The sequence below is a fragment of the Acipenser ruthenus genome, chromosome 10 (assembly GCF_902713425.1).
Source record: "Acipenser ruthenus chromosome 10, fAciRut3.2 maternal haplotype, whole genome shotgun sequence".
In the NCBI taxonomy this organism is placed as follows: Eukaryota; Metazoa; Chordata; class Actinopteri; order Acipenseriformes; family Acipenseridae; genus Acipenser; species Acipenser ruthenus.
The window spans coordinates 35556657-35572285 of record NC_081198.1 but is presented as its reverse complement, the minus strand read 5'-3'; the positions used below and the strand labels follow the sequence as shown (position 1 = coordinate 35572285).

The window sequence follows — 15629 nt, the reverse complement described above, 5'->3', positions numbered from 1 at the left end:
TTTTTTTTTTCTTAGCAGACGCCCTTACGACTTACAATCGTACGCAAATACATTTCAAGTGTTACAATACAAGTAATACAATAAGAGCAATGTTACAAGGTACAGATTAAGTTAATGTATTTAAACTGGTCTCCTCCCTAATATACTCCTGATGGCTATCTTGCTAAAACAAATTTGATATGGAAGTTATAATATCTAAGTTATGTTATCATTTGTAATAGGCTATATTATTTATCAACAGTCTTCCTTATTTTGTGAAACAGTGTCATGTTCTGTTCTGGAAAGAGTAAAACTGAAGCGCGGGTAACGGGTCCCTGGAGAATTACGAAAAACGAATAACATTGATAAAACGGTTGTGCAAAGTTAACACACTTCAATGAATCTGTTTTATATTTCTATAAATTCTATTTTTTTATTTTAGAAAAAAAAATATAAGGCTGTCTTATGTATTTGTTTGGTTGTGTGCAATCATGACTTCTAAATAAATAAACTATTTATTTGTACCTCTTGTCCTGTGTATTATGTTTTGCAGATTTCTCAAACTGCATTTATTTTGAAATGCTTCACTGTACCAGCATTGTGATATACAATCTTTCATTGGCCCTATGAATATGATATCAAATAGTATCTCTGTTTTTGGATCAAGAGTAAATTTGTCCTTGTCACAGATTTGGTAATCTTGGTAGAATAGTACTCCCAAAAACACAGGGAAGTCATTGATGTTAAAGGAAATTGTGATTAGACTATATATATATATATATATATATATATATATATATATATATATAGATATAGATGTAGATAGATGTGTGTGTGGTTTGTTTTAAGTGTATAATATATAGTAATCAAACTACTGCACAACTTACATTTCAGAGTTTCAGCAGTCTGTGCAGTAGAGGGTGTTGCAGACCTTGGCATGTTCCTCTGAAATAATTCAGGCACTGATATAATAAAGGAAAAAATACAATAACAAAGGTATAGTCTGTCTCTATTGATTTGAATGTACTATTACTCTAATATTGAGATACAGCTAAATTAGCCACCTCCAGAGTCTTTGATTCCATTGTTCCAGAAAGACATGTACAATATTTAATTGAATTGAATATAATTGAAAAGTGATTGACCGCTTCCAGGAAAGGGAATGCATGTTAATACATTAAAATGTTGTTTGAAGTGATGAACTTTTTTTTTCATGCTTCTACTATGAAAAAAGAAGATCATATATTTTTAGATAATATAAGTTGTTGTCAGTTATGTTTTTGGCAGTGTGGCTGAGACTCCCTGCCTTCCAGTGCAATCAATCCAAAGTGAAATTGCTCCCCACTTTTACTACCCTAGGATAAGAAAATTTCAATTGATGGTATATATTTTATTGAAGGATGTTCTACTGTGTACAGAAAGTTTTTGAAGCACAGATGATTTGTTTGCTCCTAAACAATGCTGTGGTCTAAACTTTAGTAGCCATACTAATTGAAGGAGCTGCTCTGTCTGATCGGAGGCTTTCTGACAGCAGGGCTCCGGGTGTGGTGCCACCCATGGTGGACCAGGGCTTTTAAACGTTGGCATGCTTTACATGTTCCGAGGTTTCTATTCTTGCATGTTCATGCAGGCTTTTTGCATTTAGTAAAACCCTTTTATTTTTTTGTTGATTACCCTGGAAATAGGGAGCTTGCCTGTTCTTTTCAGCTACCTCCTCCCTCTCCAGCGATCATTAAAATGTTTTGCATGATTACTCATATTACTAGTTGATGGAATGTAATCTACTTTTGCAAGTGGCTAAAACAGATCCCTAACAAGGACTGAAGGGGTCTGTTAATTAATTATGTGGCAATACTAAAAGAAACAAACATATAAAAGTCAATGACTAGAACACAATGAAAAATACTTCTAGTCCAAACCGTTGTTGTATATTTTATATGTTTATTTTAGCTTCATCACAAATGCCACAATTATGGATGACATACTTGTATTGCTTTTCAATATAAAGCTGGATTTCAGTGAATAGGGGGTTCTGCGTGCTAACAGATAGTCACAGCATATATAAGCTCAGTTCAAAGAAAATAGGAAGGTGTTTCATAATTCTTTTTTGAGTAACCCTTTCCAAGTAAGTAGAGCAACTTAGTGGGTTGCAACAGGTTTCCATAAGGAGCAGGATAGTATAGAGCTATGTTGTGTTAACAGTGAATACCTTAAACCATGTTTCTCATACTGCTTCCTTCTGTTGACCAGCAGTTACAGGAAAGAGTGACCACTGAGTCTTTTGGCTTGAGAACCACTTTCCCAAAGCTATGACAGAAGCCCCTATAATGCAATGCTCTCCGACCCCACACACACACTTTACTGCTTATATTTGCGGGTGCATCTACAGATCACCTTCCTTGGAGTATTGTGATTCTGTATATACATTCATTTTATTAGTGCTGTATATTAAGTGTTCTCATCCTGGAGGGCTGGAGGGTTGTGATGCCCCTTTATAACATTTTGTCCCTTGAAACGTTTCACAGGTGTGCAGCTTATGTTAACACGTGAGCTTCTGGGCTGGCAGACTTGCTGCTAAAGATTCTCCTTAGTGACAGACATCATGGATGAATCAGTGTGTTAAGGTTCAGCCTCACAGGCAGGTTTTACAGGGAGATCTCTCTGTCTGGTGTGGCTGCAGAGAGCTCCTTGTATGGAGAATGTTCAGCTGGATGCTGCTGTTCCACTCCCTGGGGGAGACACTGCCACTGTATGCTACCCTTTGTGGTCCCTCCACCATGTTAACCATGTATTACTGTACATCTATGCAATTATGGCAACAGGACCTTACTATAGACTTACAGTAACTAATAATGAGCTTGGCTAGATGGACCAGCAGGCTTATTTTCTAGCTTTTTCTGCCTCTCCACTTTAGGGTTGAATAGTGTGCATTAGTCCACAAAACAACCACCCACTTTGGCACTATTTGCCAGCCTCTGCTTGAATGGCTGGAAGTGATCAAGTCAGGATTGAGGTATTCTGTGAGGGTGCTTCCCAGCACTGTTCCTCTGTGGTCTCAATTCTGTAATGGTATACAGAAAATATTAAAACGTTAAAGTAGTTTGAGATAAAAGTGTGCTGCTGTCAAAATGACCATCTTATTTCGTTGCCAAAGTACAAATACACTTACTGTATAATCATAGATATCATTCTACTGCTCCACCCTGCATCTGTTGTATGTTCCCAGTTTGATTCTAAGTTGTATGTTCCCAGTTTGATTCTAAGTTGTATGTTCCCAGTTTGATTCTAAGTTGTATGTTCCCAGTTTTATTCTAAGTTGTATGTTCCCAGTTCTATTCTATTCTATCCTGGAGCCAGCATTACACTTCAGCCATTAACACCAGACAGAAGGATATCTACATCATCATATGGAAGGAAGCGCAAATGGATGGAGACACCTATGGATCACATTAGTTTACTGTAAAACTACGTCTTAGTTGGTGCTTATCTTGGCGAGAGCCGAGTTAAAATCAGCATGAAGTTTTAACATCTACTCTTGTGTAATTGAAATCATTTGTATGTTCCTAGTTTTATTCTAAGTTGTATGTTCCCAGTTTTATTCTAAGTTGTATGTTCCCAGTTTTATTCTTAGTTGTATGTTCCCAGTTTTATACTGGTGTTGTGATTATTGTATTCCTCTCACTTTTGTCACATTGAACTCCTGAAAGAAGCACCTTTCATATGAGTTTATAGTGTCTGCCACTGATCAACTGGAAGGATAAATAATAACCAGGATAATTCCCAGAATACGAGTAGAATCGTCATCCCTTAAAAAGGGTGCTTACCTCATGGATAGCGCTAAAAAGGTGAACTCATCCTTATGATAAAATGTCACGCACTTGATCAGCACTGCTGGTTGCTGCCTGGTGTCTGGCTTGTGCTCTGGTGTTTATTTGAGCACTATATTCATGGAAATGCCACCAGTCATCATATACAGTAACTGTGAGTCAACAAAAGCTAACAAAATTTGGACTTAAACATATAATAAATCATGTGATCGGCACTCCCTCATTATTTTTCTATCAGACTCTCAAATATATTTATAGTAAACATGCGGCCTAACCGCGAGTTAACCAAATTTGTTTAAAAAAACTGTGTTGAATATTATGTTAAAATACTGTTCTATCTTGATTTTCAAAATTGTTTTTTTTATTATTATTTATTTCATAGCAGACGCCCTTATCCAGTGCAACTTACAATTGTTACAAGATATCACATTATTTTTTACACATTATTTTTTAAATACAATTACCCATTTATACAGTTGGGTTTTTACTGGAGCAATCTAGGTAAAGTACCTTGCTCAAGGGTACAGCAGCAGTGTCCCCCACCTGGGATTAAACCAAATTCAGTTAACCCTTTAGCTGTTCAATGATAGAAGTGTTAAAAAATAAATTAATAAATGAATTAAACAGAGAAAATGTACATACTGTATATGTAGACTATGTGTACTTATTTTCATGACAGTATATTACCAGTTTTGCTCTCCCCTTACACTGGTTTACTAAAGACAACCAGAAATATACTTGACCTCGAAGGCAACAGAGATGTCTGCTGCTAATGCTCACAGGCTTTGTGAGAGTCAGTCAAGGTTTTGAAACCTTATTTAAAGACGGTTATATAGTTCCAGTGTTGAATACATTTTTCGTTAATTTATTTTGACTACTGAGCTCCTGTTTTCCTTTCTCTCAGCAGTACTTCTTAATCTAATATAGTGACCCTCGTATCTTTATACGAGGGTCATTTCTGTGTAAACAGGCACTTCTGTGTAAAACAGAGCCGTCACCGCGGGACACTGCAGCTTTAAGTGGACAGACAGCTGAGTCAGTCTGTGGAAACCTCTGACACTCTCCTCCTGTAAACCTTCAAAAACAGTCATTAAAACTGTGAGAGGTTATCGGAGGCACTTCAGACCAGTGGAAGACTATGGAAGATTATACAATACTCTAGTGGGACCCCGCTTAGAATACTATGTGCAGTTTCAGTCAATCCCCTTCAAAAATACATGTTTTTTTTCCCCCTGCAGTGATTTAGAGGACAGATCTCAAACCCCGGTGCACTAGAGCTTGAAAAGAGCTTTGATATAGACTTTTAAGTTCTAAGTGTAAAAAGTTGTCAGGATGTTAACAATGAAAAATGTTATAGCTAACTTGAATTCTGCAACTGTTTAAGAGCTCAAAACATTTAAAAAGGTTTATACACAAATTAGCAGTAGCATTCACTCTTAGCTTTTCTGTTCCGTACCACATCATGGATTGTTGGGTTACCTGTTAGACAAGGTGGGCAATAATCCTTACACTACCAGTGCACTAGAGCGGCCAGTTTGAAAAGATCTTTAAAACAGACTTTAAAGTTTTAGAAGTGTAAAAAGTTGTCAGGATGTTAATGAAAAGAAAAATTACAGGTACGTTGTTTAAACAGTTGTAGCAACACATGGAGACGGGTAACACTATATTTTTCGGAACCCCGCTACTTACTCTTTAAGAGCATTCTTTAAACAACTTGTGAGTTAAAGTTCTGTGAAGAAGGCCCAGCATCTCTAGTCTAGAAAAAAAACAGGTCATATTGAGAGTTTAATTTCTTAAATTGCTGGCTGTGGGCAGGAAAATTGTAACTACAATTTTCCTGTGAATGAAGAAACATATGATAGCTCATTCATCTTTTGATATTAAAACTTGAAATGCTCCTATCTGAAAACATTTTTGTTAGTTACAATGCTCTTGCTCTCAGCCAGCAAAATAGTAAATCCAAGTCATCAATTCCAAGTTAACAAAACAAGCAGGACGAGAATTGGGAACTGCAGAAATCAAGTTAAGAACAGAAGGTAGGAAGCACTTCTTAAGCAAGAAGTTTACCAGGTGAACTCGTTCTCAAATTTCAATTAAAAAAAAAAAAGAATTACATCTGTACTTAACCAAAATGAAATAGAAATAATGCAGGAATCTCATCAAAGCCAACTGAACTATTTCAACAAACCTGGCAAACATCATGCCACTCAAAAACTGCAGACCGCTCTGGTAGTATATAAAAGATAAAAAATACTAATACAAATACTTATATCTGTACACATTTTTATTTCAAGACACTGAACTTATTGAATTAGGTTTCCTTTGGTCGTCTATGTTTGCTTTGCATAAAGTTACTTAGACATTGATTTGATCAACCTTAACCCTGTAAAGGGGTAAACAACAGCTGGGTTTTACAGCCGTGGGGAAATCTCCCTGAGTTATCCCTAAAATAAATGATTGATGCAATCTCTCGGCAGATTCCCAGATGATGCACAGGGCCCTAAAGAAATCCATCCATGCTTCTTCTGGTGGGGTACAGGCCTATCAAATTGACCTTTGTGCTGAAGCGGTTCAGCAAACCTCAGTAGATATCTGATCAAACATGACATTGAGAAGCTAGATCAGTTTTACAATACGCACATCTCCCCAGCACCAGCACTGCATCAAATCTAATTGGATCATTAATAGCTTTTGTCAGAGTCAGGATATCAATGGGAAATAAATCCCATTAATTGCAATTAATAAAATAAAATTTGTGACATTTTTAAATTAATTTGAAGACAACTTATTTGTTATTTCCCGTAGCGTGCACTTTCCCGCGAGTAATTACGTCACTTTCCCAGGCGCTAATGCTGTGCGCGCGCACGACACGTTCTTTTTTTTAATTCGTCACTTCCGCCTACCACGGTCTTGCGCTGTGGTTTTGAGTGAGAAAGAGCAGCATATCATTCTTGTCCTGGCAAAAAAAAAAACATCAACCGAGAAGACATGAGCGACAACGAGGATAAGGAATATGTGGAGCGGGTGCGTAAAGTGAATTATTTTGGAAGACGTGTATTTGGTTTTGTGAAGAAAAAGGAATTTCACAAAATGTTCTCGCTTTTATTTTTAGAAGTCGTTCGTTTTTCTGTCCGCCATTTCCGAAGGCCGAGGAACATCTCGAAGTTTCGTCGTGCACCCGCTCTAGTGGCGTTTTGCGTATCCTAATTGGATGCGTGATCGATCAGTCTTCTGATGCTCTTTTCTGATAGGGGAACGAATGGTAGAGGGGCCGGGATATGCATTCGCGGAGCAGCGCCTTGAAATAGGGTTCCGAAAGGAACTTATGCAAAAACAAATAGTTTATAAATATAAATCTAGAATTAATGTTTTTAAAACTTTGACGTAGATTGATATTTTTATATACTGTATTTTATGTAGTAAACGCCAAAATACTGTTTTCTCCCTGAAACGCAGTACTCAGGCAGAAACAAGGCTGCATCTGCAATATTTTATTTTGCTTTCCGTTGTTGAAATAACAACCGTTTTGATGAATTGATTGTGTTTTAATGAACACATGTGTTATTATAAATAATATTAAATTGTGTCACGCGTATTCCTCATCTCAAACTAAATGTTCAAACGTGACTGTGTTTTTTCGTTTTGTTTTTATAAGATCAATATTTCCAAATTAACCCTTTCATGCATGAAATAATGAACATAGCTGAAAACGTAGTTTAGGACACATCTATTAACTTTTTAAAATTAATTTCTTATGGGGGAAAATGGCAATATGATACTAATAGAGGCTCCATATTATGAGGTCGCCAAGCATGAAAAGGTTGAAACAGTCTTTACAGATAAATTCGAGAATTTACTTACTGCACCGGATCAAGACGGATTTTCTAAACACAAATGCACATCAAGTGCCTACTCGCTTTTTTAATAATACACAGTAAAACCAGTGCCTTCCATGGCTCAAATACAACGAAGTAATCTTTTGGAACACGTACTTGGTTGTTTTACAATGTGGATTTTAAATAGCAGGTTTAAGTACGTGTTTATTTTACTCAATGATAAGCGTAAAAGTCGATGTAAGATTTTGCGTATTCAACATTCCAAATGCCCTTAGTAACGCGATCAAATGTTTAAAACGTTGTGTCGTGCTGCTGTAACTACACATTTTAGCATATCTGATAATCGGAGATTGAACAAGATACTAATCACGTTACACCTTTTAAACGATATGAATCTTTGTTTTAAAAAATAAATAAAATTGATCCTTGTATAGAAAATTAGGCATGTATTTTAAATGTATATTTACTGTACAAATAGGCAAATTCGAATACCCCTTAAGCCTTCCTCCCCCCGATTTTACAAGATTGATGAATTCCAGCTTTCAAAACAGAAGATGGGTGGAATTCAATGTACATTACTGCCTGAAGCTGCAGGTATTACTGTTATAAGTTTTGATGACATGGGCCTTGGTCTTTAATTGATGCCAAGTTCTGGGGAATTTACACAGTTCTTCCAGTAAGTTCATTTGACTCCAGAAAATATATGCATGTGGTGGGACTTATACATTATAGTATTGACTTTTCCTAGCAATATCAAACTTTTTCAAAGGGGCAGAGTGTGTTTGAAGATCTTAAACCAATATAGGTCTTTCAGCATTGTTGAGTTTGTAGTATATTTGCAATATACAGATATTCCTGGTTTCTGGACCTCTAGGACAGGAAAAACGTTTAGGTCTTCTCTGAAACTGGAGTTGACCATTGTTTATTCGTATGTTGGTTTGTTGCTGTGTACACATGGCAACAAAGTGCATATACAACATAATATTACTTGGATACAATAAGAGGTTGTTTTTAAACAGCACAAGCAGTGTACTTCTAAAAACACCCACTCATTTGTGTAGCTTGAGAAATTGGGGCCTTATAAAAAAGTATTTTGGATATCTGGTATGTTTTGATGTGAAAGAGTAGCTTCTTGGGGAAGTTGAGCCAGAACACCTGGGATATATAAAAGGTTGTGGATGGGATGTAAACTCTCAGCAAACGGGTAACTTCATTGTGGCACCTTTTTAATAGTGCAAAAAAATTCTGGCCAGAAATGCCTATGCCCTCCAGGCACAATAGTTACATGGCCATGCCCAAAATAGTTTTACATGCCTGATATTTTAGTGAATGTGCACTGCTTGTCTGGACTTTGAGGTAATGTAGTATGTATACCAAACAACGCAATATGTATATTAAGCAAGCAACAGTATTATTCTACTAGTCAGAAGGGAGGCAATACTTTTATACTACTGTTAACTTTTCAAACGTGTTTAATAAAATAAGTTAAATACCATTTTTTGGAAGAACTACTTGTGTGGCCAGCTGGGCACAAATGCAGATGTGCCCAACAACAGCTCAGTGGTGCCCTGGGAACAGGATTTTTGTAGCACTGTTTTCATAGAACAGCCCGCTCATGCTTCGTGCTTGGTATTTGATTTTCCTATGTAGAAGAAAAACTGGCTAAAAGCAGGTTCCCTATGGCCACCTGTGTTTTATAATGTCTTGGATGTCCACCAGTGTACATCTCCACTGGCTGAAGAGTGCTGTCCTCAGGGGAAAGGGACTAGAGGGGATGACCTGACTACTTCTAGTATTAATTACACAGTTAAACTGACTGAATCATGGAATCCAATCAGAGGTCATCAAAAGCTGACATGGTTAAGTGATTAAGAAGTTTTCATCTGATGGAGTAAGTTTAAATAAAATAAATACAAAGTTCTTTATTTTGCTTTAATTGTGGTAAACTTGGGTCTAGAATGTGTTTATATATAAAATAATAATGTGTATATAATATGTATGTTAGTAAGCCATCTAGACACAGGAAGCAAAGTTTTTATATTTTAAAAGGTCAGCTTGGTGTGCTTTTTTATTTTTCATTCCATCGTGACTAACTTTGAACTGTTCCCCATGATTTATATTAAGGGTCTTTCTATTTTGTCAATATGTAGAATGTTGACATTGTATTACATGGAATAATGCTCTGTTTGATTCCTTATGTGTCTAATATGGAGCAGTACTTTGCATGCTAACCAGATACAGGTTAAAACCACATCAGTGGATTTGGCAATCCTTGATTGAGTCCTGTGAATGTGTTTACATATCAGAATAAAAATTAAAAATCACTGATTTGAAAAATGAAACTGCAGCTCAACCTAATTGCACAATTGGGGCAATGTTAAAGTTTCAACATTTGCTTTTAACAGCCCACAAATACGGATTCTAAACATGTATAAGGAGCAGAGTGCAGACACCAGAAGTATTTTATTGGTGTTGTGGAGGGTACACTTTTTATTTATTTATTTATATATATATATATATATATATATATATAATAATATATAATATATATATATATAAAAAATCATATCATAATGGTTGCCCAAGATGACGTGAAGAATAGTTTTAAATCTATTCTGCTAATCTCTAAATGTGTAATCCCTTTGTAAATTGAAATGGTACTTGTTTTGGGGTGGGTGCTTAATGCAGTATTTGCCTCCATTTTGTATGCAGTTTTAGTATTCATTATGTGTTAAACAGGCTTTCATGGGTCAAATATAGTGCTGAGACTTGGGATCTTGGTTGCCTTTTTATAATTCTGTAGTTTTTATACATGCTTCATCCTTTTCTTTTTTCGTTAAGGTTAATGTTGGAAGAAGGAAAATGCGGAAGAAGTCAAATGACAAGTTTTTATTAATAATTTGAAGCTCAAATAAGTGAAGCTGAATTTGAGAGAAAAGAGAATGCATGCTAATTATAAGAAAAAAAGAAGTTCCCACATGTAGAATATTTGCAGTGTGAGAAATGGGGAAGATGAAAGAAGTCAGAATTTGAAACAGAAGAAAGAAGAAAAGAAATAGAAATGAAGTTAAGATCAGAAGTAATCTGGGATAAGAAAGCACTGCGCTAAGTAATTACTAGTCTGTTTGTGTCCCTGTATATACTTATATATTTTTTTTTTATAAGAGTGCATGCATTATCTATGTAATACAATGATATGCAGGGTTTCTTACTAGTTTTATAAGGGATTAGCTAATTAAATCTTAGCAGTTTTGTAGCTGTATTGCCAGTTCACAAAAATAAGTTAACTGTTAAAGTTATGCATATGATTTTATAATGTAATTATCATCTGGGTTTTTGTTTAAAGAAAACCCAGACTTGTTGCAGGCTAATTCTGAGAATAGTTGGTCCTCCTATATGTATACACCTAAATGAACATGTTCAGTGTTATTTTCTGTGTGTCCAGGCCATTTATTTTAACAAATTGAGTTTTTTGGGATTGGCCTGTAACGGGTTAAAATGACACATTTTTTAGATTTGCTAAAAAATTAATTGAATGTGTGTGTGTGTGTATGTGTGTGTGTGTATATATATATATATATATATATATATATATATATATATATATATATATATATATATATATATATATATATATAGATATATAGATATATAGATATATATATATAGATAGATAGATATAATATATAAATAAATTATATATTATATAATTTTTGCATGTTTTGCTAAACTGTAACTCGCTTGAATTTAGGAGTCCCGTTCTGCCTCCCGGAGTGTAAGCCCACAGGGATCGGGCAAGTCTGGCAGCCGTTCACCTGCTCACTCCCCAGCACGGTCCCGTTCCAAGGAGGGCTCCCACCACTCCAGGTCCAAGTCAGGGTCCCGCTCAAGGTCCAAATCCAGGTCAGTTGTCACAACAAATCAGTCTCCATTAGTATTCAGATGTTCTCCTTTGCTACATTTTTTGGCCACTGTAGATCATATGTGGTACTAACAGTATTTGTAAAACTACTCCAGCAGTCTGTGGTGTTTACATAAATTCCCAGTGGGGTTAAAAGGAAGGAATCATCCATCCTGAAAATGTTTGCATAGGAGAGCAGAGCATTCTATTTGTGTGTGTGTAAGGACCCAATTGAATGTGTTCTTGCTTCTGCAGGTCTCGATCTCACCGTAGCTCCCGCAGACATTACTCTCGCTCACGCTCTCGTTCTCGATCCCACCGTCGGAGGTCCAGGAGCAGGTCACACAGTGGGGAGTACCGTCGCCGACGAAGCCACAGTCACTCACCTATGTCCAACCGAAGACGCCATGTGGGCAACAGAGTAAGGACACCCACATACCCACCTGTGTTAATATCCGAAGAGGGAAAACTATGGCAGTGGTCTTGTATGATTGGATTTTTGACTAGCTGTGTTTTTATTATTCTGTACCAAGCAATCAATTAGACTACAGTTGTCAAATTATTTCTTACAGGTGTGGTTTTTCATGAATGTATCTTGAAAATGCAGTAGCTTTTCTTTAGAGGTGGTATTTAGTTTATTTTCTTTATTACATAATAGGCAAACCCAGACCCAAACAACTGCATTGGAGTGTTTGGCCTGAGCCTGTATACAACAGAGAGGGACCTGAGGGAGGTGTTCTCAAAATATGGGCCGCTTGCTGATGTAAGCATAGTCTATGACCAGCAGTCTCGACGCTCCAGAGGATTTGCTTTTGTCTATTTTGAGACTAAGGCGGACTCTAAAGAAGTGAGTGGATCTTGAAAACCTGTAAAATTGATGTGGTCACACTTCTAATCATTCCTTTCTACGCCTTACAAACAAAAAAAGGTTAGATTTGGAGGCTCCTTATAATTCAAAAAATTGTTTTGTTTTCATGTCTTCTATATAATGCTGCAAAGGCACTTTTAAAACAAATGTGTCTTTCCCATTCTCATTCCTGTGTTCTAGATGTAAATTTATTTAAATTGCCTTTTGTTGGTGGACCTTTTTATAAATTGGCTTTTGTAGAAAACTTTGAAATTGGAAAACTTGGCCCTCCCTGTAATGCAATGTTGTGTGTGGTAACCCCCTCCCAGTTATTGTCTAATGGATGTTTTCTGCTGTTAGGCCAAAGAGCGTGCTAACGGGATGGAACTTGATGGCCGCAGAATTAGAGTTGACTTTTCCATCACAAAGAGACCTCACACACCCACTCCTGGAATCTACATGGGGAGGCCAACATAGTAAGTTTAATTTGTTTGTGGTGAAGAGGGCAGTGCATTTGGTTTGGAGTCAAGGGTTTGTCTTGACTGAGTTCATGTTTATTTTCAATGCTGCATATCTGACTTGATTTTTTTTTTTTCCCCTTTGTTTAAAGTGGTGGTGGTGGGGGCAGCAGCAGCAGTGGTGGCGGTGGTAGCAGTGGTGGTGGTGGTTCCAGGCGCTCCAGAGAACACTACGACCGAGGATATGACCGAGGGTACGACCGATATGATGATCGAGATAATTACAACAGATCTTACAGGTAAGATGTTTTTCTTGGCACATTCAGTAGGCAGCACTTGAGTTTAAGATTCCAAAAACAGTTAATTTAACTACAGTACAAGAAATGTACTGAGATGACATAAAATCTCCTAAAACTGTCTAATGGCGCCCCCTTGTGTTTCATTTGTGGGGGGGAGGGGTTTGCGCAGATGCAGAAGGACATTCCTTATCAAATTAGAAGATACCGTCCTCCAGGGAGTTGTCCCTGTAAAAAAAAAAAAAAAAAAAAAAAATTGCTGATAGGATGAGCTTTCCTTAACACTGACCTGTGCTAACAAAGTGACAAGTTTGTCACTTCTTTTTTTTTTTTTTTTTTTTTTTTTAATTTTAGTAGTCACCAATTTTAGCTTTTTGTAGTTCTCCCCAATTTAATAGTGTCTAATTATTTGTTTAGCTCGGCTCACTGCTACCACCCCGTGCTGACTCGTGTGCCGTCAGCCGATTCACCATGCAGCCACCCAGAGCTACGGCGTCATAGGACAGTGCAGCTCTGGGCAGCTTAAAGGCAAGCCTGCAGGTGCCCGGCCAGACTACAGGGGTCGCTGGTGCGCGGTGAGCCGAGAACACCCTGGCTGACACTTGGCTTTTTTTGGTTATGGCTATGAAACCATGAACTATGAAGTGATTTATGTGCTACAGCAAACTTGAACTTGTAGTCTGGGCTTACTGTAAAGATCTGCCTCCATGCAGTTGGCTTGTGTCCCTTCATGCACTGCACACATACTGTCTTTTCTAAAACAAACCACCTTGGATTTAGAATGCTAATAAGTGCATCATCCAAATTATACCATGCATTTAAATAAGGTGCCATTTTTTGACATTACAAGACTTGTAGGATTAAGCTTTCCAATTGACATTTTACTAAGTCCCTTCCACAAACTGTCTGTTTCTCACAGAAAAATAGGGAGTGGATTGCATTTTAACCTTATATTGTAATGTGCGGCATGTTTTACATTTTGTAAATGTAATTCAGGTGTCATGAAAAAAAATTTAACATGCACACTTCTCACCCCCATAGACGCAGATCCCCATCTCCTTACTATAGCCGTGGAGCATATAGGTCCCGTTCCAGATCTCGTTCCTACTCTCCACGTAAGTACTTTCTCCAGTTGTTGTGTTTTTTGGGTTTTTTTTTTTAAAAATTCCTACAAAATGAGATGATGGCATATTGCACAACCTAAGATAGTAAAATATTTGCATCAAATTTGAACCCTTAAGTGCCAGATACACACACACACACACACACACACACACAAATGTACAGAGATGGAATAAAAATAGCCTCCTGCACCTTCAGTGTCCTGCTCATCATCGAGAATGCCTGTCCTGTTCAAAGCCACATATAATTAATAATGTATTCTTGTTACAGGTCACTACTGACAATCATACTATCCCGGTAGCAGGTAGCATGGTTCTGGGATTACTTCTCTGAAGATGACTATGCTATCTTGTGTGTTCTTTTTTTTTTGGGGGGGGGGGGGGATCTTAAGTTAAATATGAGATTGTTAGGGTTACTTTGTTACAGCCACACAAAACAATGACTTGTGTTATTTGTTAGGTGCAAGTTTTCATCTTGTTGCAAACTGTTTAGAGCTGTGCTTTTTTTTTAAATATATATAAATTCTTAATTATGAATGTGTGGCAGTATCTTTTGTAATTTGTTAGCTGCTGTGGGGGTTTGTATTTAAATATGGAAGCTCTTCAGCGGTACAGGATGTCTTGTGCATATGCTTTTACATAAGTAAAGAAGCAATAAAGCTGCTTTTTTACACAATGTGTGTGCCTTTTTTCTTTATTCAAATTATGTATTTATTTTAAGCCTCTACACTCACAATTTTTAATCTGTGCTGGTTATCTAGGCAATCCTCACAAATGGCTATTGAATGTAAGATTTTTTTTTTTTTTTTTTTTTTTGAAAAAACAGGGCCTTTTCCTATTTTGTTTGTGCCATGTTTTGATAGTGTTAAAGCAGTCATTGCCACTGCTTTACATGCAACGATGACCCTGTGTAGCTCTGTTTGCCAGACGGGATTTGGAAACTACTGACTTGTGCTAAAGAAGGTCCTTGGCAAGGTTCATTTGAACAAGCGCTTATCTAGATGTATGCTTTACTAAAGAGACAGGTGGATGTATGCATATAAGCATGTATTGACATTAGTGTTCTTGTCTGCTCTTTGAGTGCCCCCACCCTCTTAGTTATGGTTTTTACACAAAAGGCCAAATCGGGCTTGTGTGGATCCTGCATTCAAGCTGCCAAGAGCAACTAGGTTATATAGTTTATTGTTGTTGATGCTGGAAAAGAACAAGTGTTTGTTCAAATAACGCTGGTAAGAGAAGAAAGGACGGGTGAGGATGTCTATGATCCCCAGAAAGTTACAGAATCTGGTAAGGTTAATAATTTGATTTTTCAAAATTCTGTAAGACTACACAGAGACTGTTGATCTAAAAGGGATAGTACATCA

General features: G+C 36.9%; 1 protein-coding gene across 1 annotated transcript; it reads left to right on the top strand.

The window, feature by feature from the left end:
• The first annotated feature begins 6697 nt into the window (after positions 1–6697).
• On the top strand, positions 6698–14941 carry LOC117409554 (transformer-2 protein homolog beta-like). The gene is made up of 8 exons (XM_034015791.3): positions 6698–6830; positions 11394–11545; positions 11799–11964; positions 12202–12390; positions 12751–12866; positions 13001–13147; positions 14186–14259; positions 14537–14941. The coding sequence occupies exons 1-8, from the start codon at positions 6795–6797 to the stop codon at positions 14545–14547; spliced, it is 891 nt and encodes a 296-aa protein (XP_033871682.1). The 5' UTR covers positions 6698–6794; the 3' UTR covers positions 14548–14941.
• Positions 14942–15629: the final 688 nt, after the last annotated feature.

Bases quoted from the DNA above. Each gene is read 5' to 3' on its own strand.
- LOC117409554 (XM_034015791.3), top strand. From the start codon at position 6,795: ATGAGCGACAACGAGGATAAGGAATATGTGGAGCGG. The intron at 12,391-12,750 runs GTGAGTGGATCT...TTCTGCTGTTAG, and splicing joins CTAAGGCGGACTCTAAAGAA to GCCAAAGAGCGTGCTAACGG. The intron at 13,148-14,185 runs GTAAGATGTTTT...TCACCCCCATAG, and splicing joins AATTACAACAGATCTTACAG to ACGCAGATCCCCATCTCCTT.